The sequence below is a fragment of the Mustela putorius genome, unplaced genomic scaffold (genome assembly GCF_011764305.1).
Source record: "Mustela putorius furo isolate JIRA1106 unplaced genomic scaffold, ASM1176430v1.1 tig00001012_pilon_pilon_pilon, whole genome shotgun sequence".
Classification (NCBI taxonomy): Eukaryota; Metazoa; Chordata; class Mammalia; order Carnivora; family Mustelidae; genus Mustela; species Mustela putorius.
Window position 1 is genome coordinate 3,294,856 of NW_025421531.1, and position 20,841 is coordinate 3,315,696.

The 20,841-nt window shown below is 51.9% G+C and overlaps 1 protein-coding gene across 1 annotated transcript in view; it reads right to left on the reverse strand.

The window, feature by feature from the left end:
• The window catches only part of PLXNA2 (plexin A2), a 212,265-nt gene that overhangs the window by 30,313 nt on the left and 161,111 nt on the right, over nt 1-20,841 (reverse strand). The window contains exons 13-15 of the mRNA XM_004775277.2: nt 9,264-9,415; nt 2,933-3,050; nt 773-909 (exon numbers count right to left, since the gene is read on the reverse strand). Of these exons, the coding sequence (XP_004775334.1) occupies nt 773-909; nt 2,933-3,050; nt 9,264-9,415 (407 nt within the window). The remainder of the gene's footprint in view (nt 1-772; nt 910-2,932; nt 3,051-9,263; nt 9,416-20,841) is intronic.

Below are 20,841 nucleotides of genomic sequence, written 5' to 3' on the forward strand. Positions count from 1 at the left end.
GGATAAGGGTCCCTCTTTAACCAGAACTTCACCTCTGGTTGGAATAGGGAGGGAACAGATTAGAGAGGGGGATTACAGAATGTGGGGCAGGGGCAGGGCTTCATGGGCTCTGGGGGGAAATCTTTTCTTTTCTGGATTTTTCTAGAATAGACTAGGTAACCAGGGCCTAAGAGTCTGGTCAGTCATTTAATAAATATTTACTGAGCACCTACTACGCAGAGAAGGAAATGCATAGTCCTTGCCCGTAGGTGTTTCCAATCTGAGGAGGAGATAATCCTGAGGCATGCTGGGCTCTCACCCATGGGTTCTGTCAGGATGCTCTCAGGCGTCTGCATAATCCCAGGGCTTTATTGGTGGATCCGGTGAATAGCAGGTGTTCCAGTTTTTATGCACAAGAGATGTCCCAAGGATGAGTGTGTGTGCTTGCAGAGGACTGAGGCCATGCAGCCTCCATGTCTCTCAAGGTCCCAGAGTGGGGACCTCATCAGTGCCCAGTCCCAATGATGACCGAAGAGTTTCTGGGATCTCCTCCCCAGCAGTTCTCAGGGCCCTCATGCTAATTATTTTTAGAAGTGTCTTGGCGGGTTCATGAGTGGTACGTACTGCTATAAACTGAGTAGCATGTATTTGGCACAGGGACAGGAATGGTGTTTGGACCCAGACGTCCGGGCCATGGAAGCAATGGGGCGGGCACCTGTGTGAACACGTCCAGAGCAGCTGTGCACACGCCTCACATGGCCAGCCGTCTAGGGCTCCTGTGAATCCATCTTACCCATAGAACTCGCAGGTCTGGTTGCCCAGGTATACAGCCACACTGCTGCCAGCCCCGAGGTAATGGCCCGTGATGGTCACCATGGTACCTCCTGATTCTGGTCCTCGGATGGGGTTGAGTGACAGCACAGAAGGGTTCTTTAGAAAGAAGCAGAGAAACAGTCATAGCTCAGGTTTTGCCAAAAGTGACAGACCCAGGCTAGACGTAAGGAACAAAGGAGGGACGGTGTCTATGCTCTGGGTAAAGGTACTTTTCCTGCCTTTTCTAATCTCTTCTCCTGGAGCTGAGACTGTGTCCAAGAAGAGGCTCTGGCATGTCCAAGGAAGGCAGAAGCACTGCGTTTTAGAATTAATTAACTCCCTGGGGAATCCCGTGCTCATAACATTGATGGGAAGGCAGAGGTAACACAGACTAATCTATCAATTAGTTTACAAATTGAGAGCAATTTGAAAATGCTTCTCTATCTAGAGCCTGTACTGATTTTTTTGGCACAAAATCGATAAGACTGAATAAAGCATCCTTGTCTAGACTGGGCCACCAAGGGGCTCAAGTCCTCCATTAATGGCCCACACATGTGTCCTGTCCCCTCTGAAGCACGTGAGGGGTGCCGCAGGGGACCTGGTGCACAGAGCTATCTGCGAACGCTTGACATGGCTTCCCCAACCTTCATCAGGAGGATGGCCCGTCAGTGACCAGGACTTTCTAGTAAACTCACTAACCTGTAAAATTGAATCTGAAGCTTGAAAGAAATGTCATCTGGTCTCTAGTGCATCAGGCAGCTGACCTGAATCAGAGAGGAATTGCTCCTTCCTGGGGGATAGGGGAGTGGAGTGGAAAGTGCATTTAACTGAGCAACTATGCCTGCACTAGCCATTCGCTGTCCATGGCCCTGCAGCAAGTTTCTGGGTCATTCTGGGCTTTTGTTTGTACCCATGTCGAGAGGGGGGTGGGCTCAGTGATCTCTAAGACCCCTCCCAGCTGGGACAGTCTATTGATTCTGTCTCCACCTGACACCCTGTCTGTCCTGCGTTGAAGACGGGGTAGGCTGCCGTGCTCTCCAACCCTAAAAAAAGACCATAGGCTAAAAAGGGCAGAGATGCCAAGATAAGAAGGCAGAGCCTGGAAAACCTAGAGCAAGTGGTAAAATGTTTTAGAGAGAATAACATTTTGTGGTCTAATGATTTTTCAAAACTCTTAACAAGGCTGGTTTGACCCCTTGGCTGGTGTTAGCACTTTTTAATGAACGATTCAATGTGATGATATACGTAAGTGTCAGAGGAGGGATTCTGGGGCCCCTTCTGCCCAGAGGCAGAACCCCAGAGTACTGGTTCTGTGGGAAGATCCCCAGAAGCACAGTATTTTTTAAAAAATTTAAACATTTTTATTTATTTATTTGATAGACAGAGATCACAAGTAGGCAGAGAGGCGGGCAGAGAGAGAGAGGGGGAAGCAGAGAGCCACAGAGAGAGAGCAGAGAGCCCAATGTGGGGCTCGATCCCAGGACCCTGGGATCACGACCTGAGCTGAAGGCAGAAGCTTAACCCACTGAGCCACCCAGGCACCCCCAGAAGCACACTATTGATTCAGAAGGAAGACCTGGCCGGCCTTAAGGAAAGCCTTCGTGATTCTAGTGCTCGCCACCTGAGTGCGAGGAGACGTTTTCAGGTGTGAGAATGGTGAGAATGTGCATATGTGCGTGTGACCACCCAACACACAGAGCAACTCATGAGCACACCCGATCCCGTGGGCCTGCCGCAGACACACGTCCCTGTGGGATTTGAAGTGACTTTTCTAAACTCCTACTTACAATATCCTTGGTACAAAACAAAGCATGTGGATAAATATAGACCTTTTTAATTAGGTCCCTCAGGCAATCTGTCCTCATTAGGCTGGAATGAGACTAAGATGTCACACTGTGTGTGGAGGGGGACAAGGGGCAGCCCCTCCCTGCTCTATGGGTAGGATCCACTTTCTAAGAAAGGCCTGATTTTGCCTTATTTAGCACTCCGACCTGCGGCTCTCTGGGACTCTAACAGCATCGTTAGTCACACATCCATCCTACCCCTGATTTTGGAGGGGGGTGTGGGACTTCGCCGAGAAGTCTGGAGCGGACGCGTGCCTCTGCTGGGATCTCAGCCCTGTGGAGGACCCAACACTCACCACAAAGGTGTACTGTTGATGGGACTTGGTCATGAACTCTGGCTTACACTCGCCAATGCACAGGCGCACAGGCCCGGACGTGGTTCCCACGAGGGCATGGCCCATCTCACAGACGATCCTGAGGAGACAGCAAAGCTTCCCGTGAGAGGCTCGGCCAGAACCGCCCTTGCAGCCTGCGGTGCTCACTCCCATCCCATCCCTTGGATGACTCTTCACGACCTTGCCCTGGGGCTATACCGAGACTCAGCTTGCTCACTCCTCAAGCTGTGTGACCCTAGGTAAAGTACTTTCCCTCTCTGGGCTTCAGCCTCTCATCTGTACAGTGAATGAGATCACCTCCAAAGCCCGGTACGCCCCCAGATGCTATGTTGCCTCATTCTCTGAATAACCCAATCTTCCCAGTGCTGAGTGCAGGACCTAGCGCTGGGCAACTACCCAGTCTTGGTCGAATAAAACCCAACGTCGACAGAGAGACCTAGGGCAGGTGATTTAGTTAGCGTTCTTTCTTTTGTGACAAACCAAAGTCGCAACTCTCCCAAAAGGAGGGAGGGAAGGCCTATTTGTCAAGCTGATTCCATTGTGGTTTGTCTCCGACGGTGAGTTTTAAAAAGGGAACAGATAATCTGGTGAGACTGTGAGTGCCCCAAACAGGAGCCCCCGGCCAAAGGGAGGAGGGGAATCCTGCGGCAGCCCCGGCGAGGGGGTGGGTGGTGGATGAGTTCATTAGGACAGCATCTGACATTGGACTCCCACTTAATCAAGGTCTGTGTGCACTACGCTGGTGGGCGAGGCAGTGAGCCCGCCGTGGGGCTGGAAGTCACGTCCCACATTAAGAGGCCGGGTCGCTGGAGGGAAGAGGGGATACGGCCGAGTTCTCTCTCATGAAACGGCGGATCGATACCCCCCGTGATGACTTCCCTGGCGCCTGAGATCAGTTACAGCAAGCACATTTAGACACTGGTTGCCTTGGCCACAGCAGCCTTCTAGAAACGGTGGGCAGCTGGAGGATATGGGAGAGTCTGAGGAAATCAGGTTCTTGGGGGTTCCTCTTGCCTGGAATTAGGAGGCATGGGGCGGGTGGGAAAGGGCCCCACCAGGCTCAGCAAAAAAAGGAAGCTAGGGACCGAAGAAAGGGCTCTGCTTTTCCTCCCAGCACCGTATGAGAGTTCCCAGGAGCCCGGTGCCCCCAGCAAGTCTGCTCAGTGGGAAGCCAGGAAAACAGAGCCGGGCACACTAATCCCAAGCATTACCCTGGCACTGCGGGGAAGGTCGGTGTTTAACCAGCCACTGCTTATCTCCCCAGCTTCTCCAGGAAGGAAGGTAACTAAACAGAGATTTCATTTCGATGTAATAAAGCTTGCATTAAACAAATACACCGCATGCTCGCACACACGGCATGCCACGCCGATCTCCACCTCCTTCATAACAGTTAATCCCAAATAAGTACTTTAACTCCTGGTGAATATTGACTTAACATGCAATATCTGTCTTATTACATTTAGCATATTAGATTCAACAAGAAAGTACTGAATGCACACGGAAGGATACGCTCCCTTCCCTTTCTCCGTGAATAAATAAATTAATTACAAACCCAGAAAAAAGACAATTGTGATGATCCATTAGTATTTTACACATAACTGTCCTCTTAAACCTCATTAGCAGAGCATTCGAGAAGCTTAATTTAAGGTACCACATGTGGTTATTTTCATGCTGCTGCCTGCTTGGAGTCACAAATCTCTCACCCTGTTTCCTGGGCCCTAGTGCCTGCCCCTGGTTGGTGCAGGGTCCCCGCCAGCCTGCAAACCATCCCCTGTGCTCTCAAGGGGCCTGACAGGAGACTCTGTCATCTACTGCAGGGGAAGAGGAGGACACATAAGAGCCCGGGAGCACATAAATCTCTCTCCCTCTCTTCTAACCAGGGCCCTCTTGTTCCTTACTCGCTCTTCCCCTACTCTGTGCTCGAGTCATCCTCCAGAAGACGGGAGGAGGAAATCATGGCAGGTTTGATGTCCTGGAGAAAGGAAATAGGAGGACATGTGAAAGTCCGGGGCATGTTTTTGATTCCTCGGTCCCAAGGGTCCACCTAGAAGAGGACAAGGCCTCGAAGGGACTGTTCAGCTGTCTCCGTAGGGAGTTAGCAAGGGGCTGGAGCCATTTAGCACACTGTCTTTTCTAGAACATTTTCTCAGTCAGGGCTCATGTCGCAAGAGAGAAGCTTCTCATATGAAGGACCTGGGAGAGGAGGGGTGGATGGGAGATGAGCTCCTCCCAAGCGTCGCGTCCAAGGCCAAGCGACGGTCATTGGTTCTGACGGCCCCACCTGGGAGGGCATGACGCAGGTGCAAGGGCTGGGCTGCAGCGAGGTGTATGTCCTCCCTGCCTTCACACTGCACCTGACACTTCTCCCCGCCTCCTCTCCCCGAGGTTAATTTCATCCTGCTGTGGGCAGCAGGCAGTGGGCAGCTGTGGGCCATAGGAGAGGGTCTGGGCTGGAAGGGAAGAACTGGGTGAGAACCCTAAGGAGTCAGCATGCGGAAGAACCCCAATGGCCTCTAACCCTTCTTCCATTCCTGGGATGCGATGCTTGTGCCAAAGGATGGAGGGGCATTCTTGAGTGCATCGGTCATAGGTACGTGTTCTCGGAGCCCAGGGACAGAGGAAGGTGAAGGAAGAAGCAAGGGTAGCTGCAGGGAGTAGAAAGGCTTATATGGAGGAATGAGGGTCGGGACAAAACAGATTCAGGACGGTAATAAGAGTAAGAGTGAGAATTTACGGAGCCGTGATTGGGGCAGGCACTGCACAAGACAGGGTCTCGTGGCATCTCAGGCTCTCCTCCAAGGCGCGTCTTATCATTTCCGTTTTATGGGCAATGACACTCAGGCTCAGAGAGGCCAAGTAACTCATCCATGGTCACAATGGCTGAGCCACGATTCAAATCCAGGGCAGCCTGCCTCCAAAGCTTGTGCCTTTGACCATTCTGTTTCACTGCTTCTAGGATTAATGGAACGCCTTCCATGTGTTTTGGGGTGAGGGTAGGTAGACATGGCAGAAACGCGAGGGAGCAGATGAGGTTGTTGGGGGTGTGGGGAGATGGGGGGGTAGGGTGGGGAAGTGCCACCTGATTTCCCAAGACTCTGTGAGCTGGCTACCCGTGCTCCCTACCTTCCTGGGTGTGGATGATCCCAGGCTGCAGTGTGAGCACCACTGCCTCCTTCAAGCCTTCCAAGTTGGCAAGGTTCCTGTGGTTGGATTTCTGGGGGCCTTCTGCCTTCCTGGCCTCCTCCTGGTGTATCTGGTGGCTCTAGGCTTCCTACATCTCATAAGGAGACCATAGCTGAGGATGCCTAAACTTTTTCCTTGCAGAATGAGGAGCCTGACCAATAAGCACCCGGCTTCAGCATTTGGAGGTTCAACTCCTTCCTGGTTGAGAGGGAGCATCTGGAGACACATGTGTGACACCCACAGGCTCTCTGATGGAAGGAGGGGCAGTTCTGTGGGGCAGAGCGTTTACTGCTCTGACATCCTGAGGACCAGGATGCAGATGTATCTGCAACAGATGCAACTGTAGAGAACATCCAGTTCTCCATTCTCCAGATGAGACATTTGAGGATCTGGGAGCAAAGTGATTTGCCCAAAGTCACCCAGCTCACCAACAGCTGAGTTCCTGGGCCCTAGTCCAAGGTGCTCACCCCCATACCGTACCACACCCCCCAGCCTGGCAGAGACGGTGCCTTTCTCCCCCTGAGTGTACACTCCTGTGGTGAGAGCCCAGGCAGGAACATCCAGCCAGCCAGGCCTGGGTTCACAGGTATAGCAGAGGAGGCAGGAGGAAGGCAGGGGGTCTGAGGACCCTGGCGGAGTCCCTCTTGCGTTGTCCCTGTCCCTGGAGGGGCAGACTTTAAGCCTCTACCTGCATTGTATCACCCGGAACATGTCCTATTATGGAATCGGCGGGCCCTTCACAGACAGGTGGGTGCTGATTGCAGGACTAAGTGGGACCCTTTAACCAACATTAACCTAATTGCTGAGTGATAGATGGAATGGCACAAGCATATGGTGAGCCATTACTGTGCCCGCTAATCCTGCCCGCACCCGGGACACTGTGCTGGCCCGTTTAGCCAAATTCATCTCTCCCAGACATCTGTAACGATTGTGCCTGCTGCTCGCTGCCTCGGATGGAGGCTTAAATGATGTTCACAAACTCTGAAACCTTGAGAGTGGCGATGACCCTGGCATGGTGGGGAAGCAGGGCTGCCCCAGCTGAGGTGCAGAGAGGGCTTGCTCCCTCCTGTCCGCCTGGCACCCCAGAAGAAGGAGGTTTTCTAGGGTGCCCGGCCACTGGCCTCAGCCGGGACCCCAGGTGACCAGTCGCCTCCCTGGGCTCTCCTCACCTCCTCACTTCTCATGTCTCTCAGCACTTTCTCCCTCGCGGCCCTGAGTGAGGGTGGTGCCTTTGATTTCAAAGACAGAATACTGCCGCCCATTCCTAGGGCACACCGTAGTGTCCGTTTCTGCATCTTACTGAAAGTCTCCCAACCCCGTGCAGTGGAATCATGACTTCCATCAGGCTGAGGAAGGTCAGAGAGATCAGATAGTCTGCTGAGGTCTCAGACCTGGTGAGCAAAGCAGCTGGGACTTAGACCACCTATGAATTCCAAATCCCATGAGATCTCTGTGTCCAGCTGCTCAAGAGTTTGTACTTCTCAGCTCAAAGCCTTACCCGGCGGCCCCCCAGACTTTCTCCTTTGGAGCCCTGTGGCATCTCACCAAGCTGGACACTTGGCCTGTGTCCAGAGGTGCAAGGCGGCCCTTGAGGCCAAGGCGGATTCGGTGTCAGTGGGACCGAGTGTCTAGCCCAGCCCAGCAGGATGCTGACCTGGAAGGACTCTGTCCTGCCTCCTGTCCCAGATGCTTTCACCTTTTCTTCTGGCTCCTCTCCCTCACCTCTCTCCTGGAGACCCAGCCAGCCTTTCCTCTGAGATTCAGTCCTTGCAGAGACAAGATTGTCAGGGGAGGATCTCGTCTGAAGGATCAGAATAGCTCCTTCCTGTCCCCACTTGTGGGGGCGAGCAGACCTCCATGTGGTCCTCAGAGTTTGCGAATTCACTCCTCTGACTCTGACCCTACTCTGGGCCATGTCAGGATCATGGGCCCTGACCCCATAGGCCACTCTCTGATGGATCATGGGATCGTCAGACCACTCTTGTCCAGGAGCCTTGCCCCATCGCTCTTAGGACACAGGAGAGACCTGGAGGAGAAGTCAGGGGCCTCAGGTTCCCGCTCTGCCTCCGACACTTGTGCACAGAGTGGACTGGGGAAGTCCTTCCACTTCTCCAAGCCTTTGGCTTTCTCCTGCTTTGTCAAGGCCGATAGCAACATCTATCTCTCAGAGTCCCTCCCAATTAAAGTGAGATAATGGATGAGAAAGGGCAAGTACTGACAGAAAATAAAGTGATGTCATTTTCCTGGTTGTTACGGGAGGCTGGCTCTGGGGACGTCAGGGGGAGGAGCCTGGGGCTCCAGGAGGTGGAGCTAAGGGAGAGAAGCCCCTCCCACAACCCCCACTCTGGTGAGGGCTCCTAGCACCCCTGGTCCAGCTGTGTTCTCAATGGAACCAGGGTGACCTGACTCCACTTTACCTGACAAATCATGCAGAATGCTCCGGCTGCTCCCCCTCGCTGTCCCTTGTTGGGTAGGAAGCCTCCCTCCTGCCAAACTCCCGCCCCCAGCTTTGTGCCCAGCTCCTGCCCACCGACTCCACAGCGGTCGCCACTGCCAAATGAACGCCCCAAATTGGAACATATGTCACTCCTGGAGCCCCGTTCGCCTGTCCGCTGCTACACGCCTATTTTCTAATTTCCAGCTGACATTTCCCTTAGTGAAATAAATGAATTTGCTCCGGCGGAGGCCCTGCTCGGATTAAGCTGCTGTCAGAACCCCATGAGCCAAACAAATTGTTGCTCGCAGCCCACCGAGCGGGATGCATTCCAATGGGGGCTGGCGGGGAGGGGCCAGGGAGACCCAGGAGGAGCCTGGGCTGGTTGGGAACATGGCTCAGTCACCACTGGCCAGGCGAAGACGGAATGAGGGGCAGCGTCGTGCGGGGACCTCGGAGGCCTCAGGAGCCAGGGAACGGGGCATCGCAGAGGGTATGAGCCTTCGGGAGAGGAGGAGGGGTAGAAGAGGGCTCTGGGCAGGCTTCTGGGGGCAGGGTCCACGGGAGGAAAGGAATGCGAGGGAATCCTGGAGACATCCCAGGGAAGGGAATGGGAGAGTCCCCACCCTGAAGCTGCTTGGGGAAAAGGGCGGGGCCAGAGCGCGCTGGACTCACTGCTCAGCGATGATGTAATCCCCCGGCAGGGGGGTGCAGGGCACCCCAGCCACCTGCACGTGGTGGGCGATCTCAGAGAAGTCCAGGCCCAGGTTCACGCCATGGATCGTCACTCGAGTCCCTCCTTCAGGTGGTCCAGACACCGTCAAGATCTGCGGGAGGGAAATGGGATCACAAACCTGCGGGGCCACAGGGGAGAGGCAGCAGGGTCCTCACCGTGCCCAGAGGGAGGCTGCAGGACCCTTGCACACCTGGAATCTGGGGGAACGGAGCATGTTTCCTTTATTTATTGTAGCCTATCTAGGCTCCTGACATCATCTCGTTTTATATGACTTCCTTGGATCCTGAGGTCATTAATTCATTCATGCATTCATTTACTTAAAAAAAAAAAAATTATCAGCAAGGCCTGTATGAAAACCCTCCTTTGAGATATGTCTCTAATTCACAAGCTGTCAGATTGTGATCAAGTCACCTAATCTCTTGAAACCTCAGTGCTTAGTTGTGAAGGTGGGGATAATCTTCTCTACCAGGCTGGCGGGTAAAGGGCTTTGTCATTGTTCTGTGCTATTATTGCCCCTCCCGCCTGCTAGACGCTGTGGGGGTTACAATGGCGAATAGTCCGGAAATCAGGAAATTTGCCCTCAAGGAACTTCTGGTCAAGGAGGAAGAGATAAAGGAAGCTTTAAATAACACTGATGCGGGGCACACAGTGATAAGATCGATTCAGAGGAAAGCTGTGGGAGCCCAGAGGAGTCCAAGATTAGGAATTGCTTTGCGGGTATGGTGAAAGATGCAAAGTGTGTTTGACATTGTGCGGCAAAATAAAATAAAATAAATAAAATAAAATAAAAAAACAATCCCATGATGCCTGCTGGAACCATGAAAAAAAAAAACCAAAAAACTTCAGGATTTCCAAATTTTGCTGGCTTCTCATTAGCAAAAATCATTCCGTTAGTTCCTAATTCAGTCACCAAATGTTGTCTCATTTTGCTTTGACCCAACAGGAAAAGATATCAAGCTCTCTCAAGGTGTAAACCTCTGTCTGAGATTAGATAAGGCTCTTGGAAAAATGCAGCTCCTTGGTATGGAACAGATAGAGAGCCCAGGGAATAAGTTCATCCTTTGTGGTCCATACTTATCTGAAGCAGGAGGAAGTTAGAAGTCAAGCGAATCACTGGAAGCAGGCTCAGGGTATCTTACGGTAAGATTCTTGTCCAACCTATATGTACAACTGTAAAAAAGTCTGAAGCTCTTTTCACTACACCATAAGAAAGGCAAGACCAGGTGGGAGGGAGGGGTGGAGAGAGGGAAGGGTGGCTTGGTCAAGGCCAAGGCCACCAAAGTCTCCTAAATGAAGCTGCAGCCTAGGACCTTCTGCCCTTGGGTCCCGCTGGGAGCCTCCCTTTAACCCTATACATACTGGCAGGGCATCCAGTGGGCAATGGAGTCAAATGTGTCCCAGGGCAGAGATGATAGATCAGTATAGGTGAAATGCTGCAGAGGGTTCTGGAAACTCTTCCCTCTTTCCTGCTCCCCAGAGGGGCAGTGAGATCTTCCTGTGATGTGAGCACTATGACTTGTGCAAACAACTTGACCATGGATGCCCAGGTGATGGTGGGCAGAGAAGAGAGGTTGGTGGGGAGGAGGACTGGAACAGGCCTCCTTCCCCACCGGGCTGACTCCTGGGATCTCATCAAGTTGGCTGCAAAGCCAGGACTGGAACTCAGTCCACCTGACCCCATCCTCTTTTGCAAGTCTTACATTGCGTGGTTTCCTTTCCTCCTTGACGGGAGTAGGCCATGAGCTCTCTCATCTGGGGCCTCATTTCACCCAAGTCACCTTGTCTGAGGCTCTCCATTCCTTCTCTGGGAATAAAATATCCCACCCTCTGAATAAAACTAAATAAGATTCATGAACTGAATCAAGAGAAGGAGAGTGGAGTTGGCTTGGAGGCATTTCTGTGTTGGGTGTGAGTTGGAGTAGCAGAACAATGCAGAGAGAAAAGAGCTGGCCTGAGGAAGCAGTAACCCCACAGCTTTCCTGTGTGTGTGTGTGGGGGGGCAGAATCTAAAAATAACCCATAGGGGATCTTGGCTGTCACACTCCTCCCCTGGAACCTGGGCCCCCTTGGCTCTGCTAGACAGACCCTTGTTAATGAGGAACAGGGAAGGGGATGCCTCTGTGCCCCTGCAGGAGACATCAGTCAGAAGGAATTTGCTTTGAGCAAATTCAAGTGCCCGGTTCTCCTTTGATCCAGGACTGAGCTCCACAGGCCCCTCCTGCCCCTCCCCCAGTCACCTGGATGACAGGAACCCACCTACCAAACGGAACTGACAAAACTGTGGTGATCGCTTTGCTCTCCTTCCCCCACTTTTATTTTTAAAAATACATTCTTTTGCTCGCTGCAGTTAATTACAACCTTTCAGAAAAACTGTGAAACGAAATCTTTCTGGAATGCCTAAAAATATTTCCATCTCGCAGGTAGCATGTGGGGATTGTGCTGTGGATATATACAGCGTTGGCAGGCTCTGCAAAGCAGCTTCCTTCAGCTGGCGAGTCATCGCAGCGTCCCCTTCTGACATTCAAGGGTGGGGTCTGAGACATGACTGTCCCTGGGAGGGGCCGCAGGGTCCATCTGCCAGCCCAGAGCTGAGCAGAAGCATAAGCCAGCTTGCGTGTCGCATAAGCCAGCATATTGTTTACAGAAGAAAGACTTCTTTTTTTTTTTTTTTTTAAATTGTTAGCAAGTGTTGTAGTCTTGGCATGAAGACATGTGCAAAGAGATAGCTAGTTTGGGGTGTGGAGACGCCAGCCGATCACTTGTAAGCTAACTAACAGCTGCTGGAATCCAAACCTGGAGAACCAGAGTCCTCAGGGGTCATTGGAGAAGGCCTGGGGGATGCTGGGGCCCTGGGGGTCTTCTTTCCCACACAGCACGTGCTCCGTGCTATCCTGCCGGCACCTGGGGTAGGTGGCAAAGGAGTTTGGGGTCGAGGCATTAAGCAACCACCGTGCAGGCCCAGCGCTTACGAGGGACCCAGCTTACGTCTTCCTTGCTTAAAACAAAACTGATGTGTAAAAGTCAAGATTTCCCAAACACAGCTGAGGAGGTGAGGATTTGATTTGCGAAAGGATTCCCCAGGTCTCCATTACCGATGACTTCCAAATCTATATCGTCTGCTCCGACCTCTCTCCTGAGCGCCATATCCATATATCCAATTGCTCCTGGACATCTCTGCTTCCACAGGTATGTCCCTCAGGCCCCTCACTTTTCACCGTGTCTGAAAATGAACTCTTAATTTTTCCTCCTTCCACTCCCAACCTGATTATCCTCCCAGATTCTCTTTCAAGGTTAACGGCATCACTGTGCCCCCAGCCAGGACCCTTGCAAGCACCTTCACCTGTCTCCTTTCCCTCACCTACCTACCATGTACAATAAATAACAGTCACCTGGCACTAGCAGATCTTATTCCCCGGCATCTTCTGAATGTGTGCCCCGCTCTGTGTTCCCGGGCGGCGATAAGCAGCTCTCACTCGCACTAACTGCAAGGTGGTCCAATGTTAGAGCTAACTTCCACTTGCCACTGGCTGACCTCCATGAACGCACCCTTGGCCAGGTGACTAGTCGCTTGCTCGGAAAACCTTTAATGGCTCTGACCACGGACAAAGCAAATTCCCTCATTCCTGGCCTGGCACGCGTCCTTCAAGTTCTTCTTCTTCTTCTATTTTTTTTTTTTTTTTTAAGATTTTATTTATCTGAGAAATAGAGCATGACAGGGAGTAGCATACTTCACCCCAACCCCCCCACCCTGAGCAGAAGGCCCGATGCGGGACTAGATCCTAGGACCCCAAGATCATGACCCAAGACGAAGGCAGACGCTTAAGGGACTGAGCCATCCAGGCGCCCCTCATCCTTCAAGTTCTAATCTTTGTTACTTCTTCAGCTACATCTGCTATCTTATACTACGTCCTCCATGTTCTACCCAGATGCCAGCTATTCCTGCCAGCGGTTCCTGCCCACGCATAGCACTTTAACCATCTCCATGCCTTTGCTTCATGTGTGCTCTCCCCAGTTTAAAATCAGAGTGAGTCAAGGTGGAAGTCTGGGCTCAGGGTGCAAAGGAACAGAGAAAGGTATCCTGTAAGACACATTCCCTAACACCTGAGGGCTTCCAGGTAGCTCAGAGAATAATGGCCTTGAGGTCTGAGCAATGGCGTGGAGTGGTAAAACCCCAGGACCAAGTATCAGGGAGAAGCTATAGAGGGGGGGCTTTATGGAAAAGGACTTACTCTCCAGAAAGAGAGTGAACAGGATCTTTTAGGATGCCACTTCAGAGCAGACAGCAGTGGGATTTCACATCCACCCTAGAGATGGCCCACAAGCAATCCTAAAAGCAACATTAGATTCTGGGTGCTGTGTGTAGCATCTGTGAAGCTTGGTTCTCTTGGGAGAAGGACATAGGTCTATAACGATCAACTTGATGGAGTTCCCTGCTTGCAGAACTACAAGGAGGACCTTTCCGATCAGGAAGAAGTTCTGGGGCTTCAGGGAAGGGGAGAGCTAGCCTCCTGCAGGGGTGAGAGTGAGAGGGCAGGATGGGAGTTATGTAGACCACCCCCACTGACTGACAGAGGGGAACCAAGGCAGGGGAGGGATGGTGGCCAGCTCCACGTGTCCTGGCCTCCAGTTCAGAAGGCCCTTGCTGCTGGCTGCTCTGGGAGAGGGAAGAGAGCCCACCGGGGACCCGGGGAGCACCTGCAGCAGGAAGACAGCAAGACAAGAGCCTGAATGTCCGCTCTACCACATGTGAGCAACATGACCTTCAATCTCAGGGCCCTTATCAGAAAGCAGATAACAATACTTCCCTCCCAGGGACGTTCTGAAGGTTAAGGAAGACAACACTGGGAAGTCCCTAACAGGACAGTGGGTTAGAGAGCAGGTCTGGACAGCTGGCAGTTTCCTCTCCCGTGTTCCCCCTGCACCTGTGCCTTCCCAGATCATGAAGATATGGGATGGTGGAGTGGCAGGGAGTTTACAGAGGCTGGCAGTCTTTCTGTTTCTCTGGAAGGAGGACACAGGGACCGGGGAACGTAGACGCAGACGTGACTGGGGGTAGAGAGCGCTGCCCACGGGCTGACTAGAGAAAACCTGAGAGGCATCCTACAGCCTGAGCCTGTCCATGCTGCCGAGGACGGGAACTTGGCTTTGGGGGATTCTGGGCCCTGTGCGGAAGCATACTCTGAGCCAGACATCACCCTTTCACCCAGAATAAATTTGGGAGGACACTGGCCTTGTCTAAAATGGTCTTCATTCTTTCCTCCCTCCTTTCCAGCCATTTCTTTTTCCCTTGGCAATTAGCCATTCTGGGGTAGGCAAAGCATCACACAATGAACTCAATGAGTATGCTTCCAGGAAAGTAATTCTGAATGAGACACCCACACAAACAAACGGTTTGGCAGTCTGGGATGTGGATGAGTGTGTGTGAGTGTGTGTAGTGAGGGTGTGCAGAGAGGGGGAGGGGAGCTGAACCCGTGTGAAATCAGCTGCGATCTTTAGATATTGATCATTTCAGCCCCATGCTACTCAGCACGTACTCTCTGTGGACCAGAAATCTATCGAACTTCTCTGTGGATCTCAAAAGCAGGGGATGAGGTAGAGAAGTGCCCAGAAGCAGCTGCTGTTGCTGGGGGTGAGGGGAAGAGGGCTACGGCACTCCTGTGTTCTGTGCTGACTCCCGCTGTGCCCTCCCCGACCCACCTCCCCAGGGCTCAGGTTCAGCTCTCTCCTGTACAGCATGTGCTCCTGGGGAGAGCTAAGGGTCCACAGGGCTATAGGATCTAAAGGCCAGGTGCATTTGACAGGCTTCTCCCCGCACTGGCCAGACATGTCCACTGACCAAGGCCTACCTCTCCTACAAGCCTCTGCTAAGGCTTTCTCCCCCGTGAGGCTTTCTCTGACCCCCTGGGGCAGATTTCATAGCACCTGCTCCCACACTCCCACTGCCTTTAGTGAATGCCCCGAGAAAGTCATGGGCACGCCAGGTTGTAAACCGCTTCTTTTCTCAATAAGATAATTACTATCTTGGGACAGAGACATCTCACTTTTGCTTAGCGACCTGATACTTAGCACACTGCCTGGAACACAGCAGCCCTGCGTAAGTATCCCCAGGTCTTTACTGCTGGGAAACGCTGGTCCCAACCAGATCGCAGAGCAAACTGTGTTCTCTAAAGACGGCGGGGGGATGGGTGTGTTCTCAAACTGTGTTCTCTAAGGATCGGTCCATGTGTGGTTCAGGTGCAATGCAGTATTGCAACAACCAAATCTCAAGAAATTCCGCTGCGCTTGCTCTCAAGTTTCATTGAAGTGCACTTCTGGTGTGATCCCTCATTGAACAGATGAGTGAACACCTGCCTCCTTGTCAGACGCCTTCCAGGTATGGAAGACAGCAGCGAAGCCGCCCTGGCCTGGCTTCTGCCATTCTGTTAGACTTTTGTCGGAAGATCTTGTTTTCTAGACCCTTCAATCATTTCAGATGCTCTTCTCTGGACCCTGGGGCTTCCAGGCATCCTCTGAGAGTCTAATGACCCAAAAGAAGCTTGTGGCTGGTGCACAGGCCTGTTTGAAGTACAGTAAATGGCGCCCATGCAATGACTTCCCGCTGCTTGTCACACATACCATGATACTTAGCACACTGCCTGGAACACCATGAACCCGGCCAACCCAGGGCAAGTCCCAGAGGGAGGCTAAACCCTACATCTCGTTTCCAGGTCCATTTTTTTTCTTTTTCTCCCTCCCTGGGGTCCCTTCCCCTATTTAGGTACCTCTCACCCTACTAGTCTCTTCTCCTGCAAGAAACCTTTATTTGCATCATTGTGGGAACTTGTGTTATGACCCTGCCCCAAGAGCACCGGCTTTTTAGCAGACTGTAAAATAAAACATTTGTCTATATGCAGCCTTTGTAAGAATAATGTGGGAAATGGGTTACAGCAGAGGCCTCAGTCCAGCAGCCCTATGCCCTCCCCAGAAGCAGTCACTGGTGGTGCCCAGGTGTATAGGTGGGTAGCCCATGTCTGGCTGGGACTTTTTATCAGCTCATCCTATGCCTAGATGGGTGAGAAGTAGGATGTGGGATGAGGCTGGCCTGTGCTGATGGTAGGGGACTAACTAGTCTCCTGCTGGGTCCTCTCCAAGCCTCCTCGAGCCTCTTATGGGAACCACTTCTCCATCTCCTGAGACCCCACCTGCCAGCCATGCAGTCCCACGGAGTCCCGCTGAGCTCCTGGGCACCCCCGCCAGACCTGGGCTCCTGCCAGACTGTGTCGTATCTGTTTTCCACCGTGGGCGCTGTGACCTGGAAAGCAGCCGCCGTGATGCTACACTCGCCCTGATTCTTGCAGTCACTAATTGAACAGTTCGGAGGGAACTGTGCCACAAAGCCGCCCAAGGGCGGGAGCAGATGCGGCCCATTAATTACAGCTGGGGAGCTCCGGCGGGCTTCACCCAGGAGAGGAGCGCTCGAGGTGCCCCAGGCCCAGGGGCCCGGCAGCCTGGGGAGTGCTGCCCAGGGCCCCTCCTGGGACTTGGGCGGAGCCTTGGAGGGTAGTGTAGGGGGCTCCTGCAGGGTAGGGGCCCAAGGGGTCAGAGGAGGGCTGCTCCTTGGTGGAGGCCTCACGAGGCCCGGCTTCCATCCTAGTGAAGCTGGCTTCCTTGGGTCACAGCTCCTGCCTGATAGACATGGTGGGAGGGAAGACAGACACTGAACAGTGGCCCCTGTTACTGAAGATTCTGATAACGCTGCCTGCCATCATTTATTTCATTTCCTCTATCATCGCATATTCTCATACCATTTCATTAGGTACTTATCATGAACTAGGAATTTTGCCAAGGGCTTTACATATTCTATCCCACTTAGGGCTCAAAACAAGCTTCGAGGGAGGTCCTATTGTAATTTCCTTGTTACAGATGCAGAATAGCACCCAGAGAGGTTAAGTAATTTGCTCAAAGTTACACAGTGAGCGGCAGAGCCCACCAGGTCCCCCTAACCTGTGCTTCCAGCCTCCACAAGACGCTGCCTGAGTTGACCTACTCTTGCCCTGGAAAAGACCCCTTGTTCATCAGCTGGGAGAACTCATAACCTAGTCGACTTGTGGGTTTCCCTCTGCTCAGGTTCCCCCAGCCCCTCTCCCAGGGCTAAGGCCAGAATGTGCGACTTTCCAAGAATCTCTGCCATTGGCATTGCTGGTCTCTGCCATGTCTCTGATCTTCTCCACTTCCCCCACCCCCTCTCTGTCCCCATTCCCCCTGTGGATGTCCACACACCCGCCTTGGCCTTGCCCTCTTGTCATCTCTGCCTGTGCTTGTCCAGTCTGATGCCTGGAGCAGGGACGACTGGTTTTCTTTCCTTCTCGGTGGTAGGCTGGAAGAGCGCTCTGTGCCGGCACCTTCCCCCACTCCGACCCTATGGGCTGAGAATTCTGGTTTCCTAAGAGCCCGTGAAAGAGATGAGGGATAGTGTACAGGTCACATGTGGGGCTCTAGAGTCAAGTAGCTGCGGGTTAACTCCTGGTTCTAAAACTTACTAGTGGGGTGTCTTCGATAACATTGTCACCCCTCATTGTGCCTTGGTTGCCTCATCTGTAAAATGGGGCTAATGATCCTGGTAGTACCACCCTCATCAAGGATGTTAGAAGGTCTACATGAGATGACATGGCTGCTAAAAGCAGTTCTGGGTGCCCGGTGAGCACTTGGTGAAAGGTAGATACAATATTTCTTATTACGAGTTTATGGTGAAGAAGTCCAGGCAGAAACCAGGCTAGCTGAATTCCAGAAGACAAGTGGCTGGTGTCGAGATGGCTCAGCACGGCTGCCTCTCTGATGGGCCTGTCCAGCTCCTTCCATGGCTCCAGCAGGCGGTCAGCACCCTACACAGGCTTCCTAAGAGCACCTGGGACAGACTGACATCAAAGCCTCCCAGAGCAGCCAAGGGAGGGGAGCCCAGAGAAGGTGCTCCAGGACAGACACCCCGCAGCTGATGGACAGGTTCTGTAGTAAAAACTTCTGTGCCTGAGACTGGGATCACGCCCTGAGTGCCCGACCCCCAATCAGGACCAGCCAGGGAGGACAAGCTGCCAGTACTGGGGCAGCTAATCTTCTTCTGACTCAGCCACTTAGTCCCTCCCTGCTGGCTGGAGCTCTCCTGACTTCAGAAGGCAGAGGCGCCAACTCTGTGCCTGCACATTCTGATGCCATCCTGATACTTGGCCAGAGACACCTGGAGGCTGGCTGGGTGCACAATGGCAAATGGTCACATTCGTTTCCACTTTGGGCGTGTATGTGTATGAGCACAAGTGTGCAGGCAAGTGTGCACACTCTTCAAGGTGGGCTAGAGCCCAGCGGACGCACTCTGCGGGGATCTCTGGCCCTGGTGGCACCAGCTCTCCTACCCGGCGTGAGTCCTTGCTGGCTCTGTCTTAGCTGATAGTACATTCAAAATCTAATTGTTATCTCAGCAGAGTAACTCCATTATTCATTCTGACACCATCCCCCGTTAGCTGTTTGTTGCAGTGATGTTATATTAATGAGGCCTGCAAATAAATGAACGGGAGATCAGAGTGCTGACTTGTTTCTCAGGAAAGCTGGCTGACATATTTATTTATTTGTTGGGAACTTTGCAGCGAGTCTTTCTGGCCCTGGGCAGGTGGCTTTTGGCCTCTCCTGCAGAGATCTGGTGCAGCCTTACGGATAAATACTTGTAAATGTTCAACTCCCCGAACAATTTCACAAATGCATTCACAACCGAGAGAATCCGGGAAAGAAAAAAAAAATCTACTTTCAATTATTTGGGCAAATGGAGAGCAGACGGAATGCAAGAGCAGTGGATCATCTCCAACAAATATTGTATCAACTATTATTTTTGCTTGGTTTTAGAGAGCGATGCACATGGTTTTCCACATTTGGTTTTCTCTTCCAGTTACACATACCTAAGATAGTATTAAAGAGAATTTATGTTCCCTGAGCATCAACTAGTAAGGGACTGGGCAAGTTAATGACATTGAAAAATTCATAAAGTAAAATCTACAATGGGGTCGATGGAGAGATGATTGTAAAACCGGCTGCACTACAGCCTGGCATCAGTGCGGTCAGAAACACAGGTGAGCTCAGAAACGCACAGGAATATTTTTTGGTACCCCAAGGTTGATAGGTTCCTGGCCAATCCCTGAGGACCCCAACTCTGGAGATTTGCCCTTGCATTTCAAGTCCACTTTGCTTACTCTTCCCTCTGGTCTCTAGCATCACTGCAGGTGTGAACTACATAGGCCCCATCCTCTGGGCTCAGAGTCAGCTCAGATGCTTAAAAAGAATGAACCACCACGCTCGGTAAATTCCAACTTCGATCTCAACCCCATAATCCCATTGATAGACACAATCAGAAACTCACCAGATCAAGTCTGATAACTCTAATCAACATACATAATTAAAGTAACATCTATCCTATAGACAAGAAGGGGGTTACCCTAAGTTTAAACACACCCAAAATGCTCCTCCTGTTCCCCCTTCACTCATAGGAGTTAAGTGTAGACTTAATTATGTCTAGGAAGTCAGGTAAAGGTTACCTTAAAGCTCAATATAAAGGGTGTGTCAATGCTTCCAGCTTTTCTGGCCTCCCCTGGGACCTTCCAGAAGAATTCTGATCCTGGGCACAGATATTTTCGGTACACTTACAGTGGAGTGAGGTGGAAAAGTGTATGGCCAGAGAAAACTCCTCCATCCCTCTGACCAAGAGAGCTAGCATGGTATTGTGGGGTGAGTCTACATTCTGGAGTCAGAAGGCCCTGGTTTTGAATTCATTCCCCACTAACGAATTGGGTGACTCTGGGCAAATTATTTACTTTCCAAAGCATAATTTACTTTCTCCTCAACTCTTAAATGAAGATAATTCTGGGCATCTTGCAGGATTGTTAGGTTGGGTAGGTGTGCAAAGGTCCTGGTGCACAGGAGAGTGTGGCTGTTATTGTGAACACTCCCAGAACTAGGATGGGGCTCACGTCTGTTCATGTCCCCGGCCTGAGGTAAGTGTCCTCATTAGGTGTCAAGACCAGGATCCCTGCTGTAGTCTTCCTTCTACACAGAAGACAACAGAAAAGCATGTAGATGAGAAGTCTCTGTCCTAGGTCCTTTGGATGAAGCAGAATGGCCTGGTGGGCAAGCAGATTCCAGCCTCCTCCAGGTGGCCTATGTTCAGGGATAGGCTGGGATTTTGCAGTGACACTGCACCTCCTGCCTCTCCTCCCAGAACTAACTTATCTACGTGATAACTTCCAAGCCTAGCACAGCAACTGGCATGCAGTAGTCACTCATTAAACGAATATTTATTTGTTGCAACGCTCTGTTATGGGTTGAATTTTATCCTTCTCAAATTCGTATGTGAAAGCCCTAATTCCCATTACCTCAGGATGTGACCTATTTGGAGAGAGGTGCCATTCCAGAGGTCATCGAGTTAAAATGAGGTCATTAGTGTGGGGGGGCTTATGCAATATGACTGGAATCCTTCTTTAGACAAACAAACAAGCAAACAAA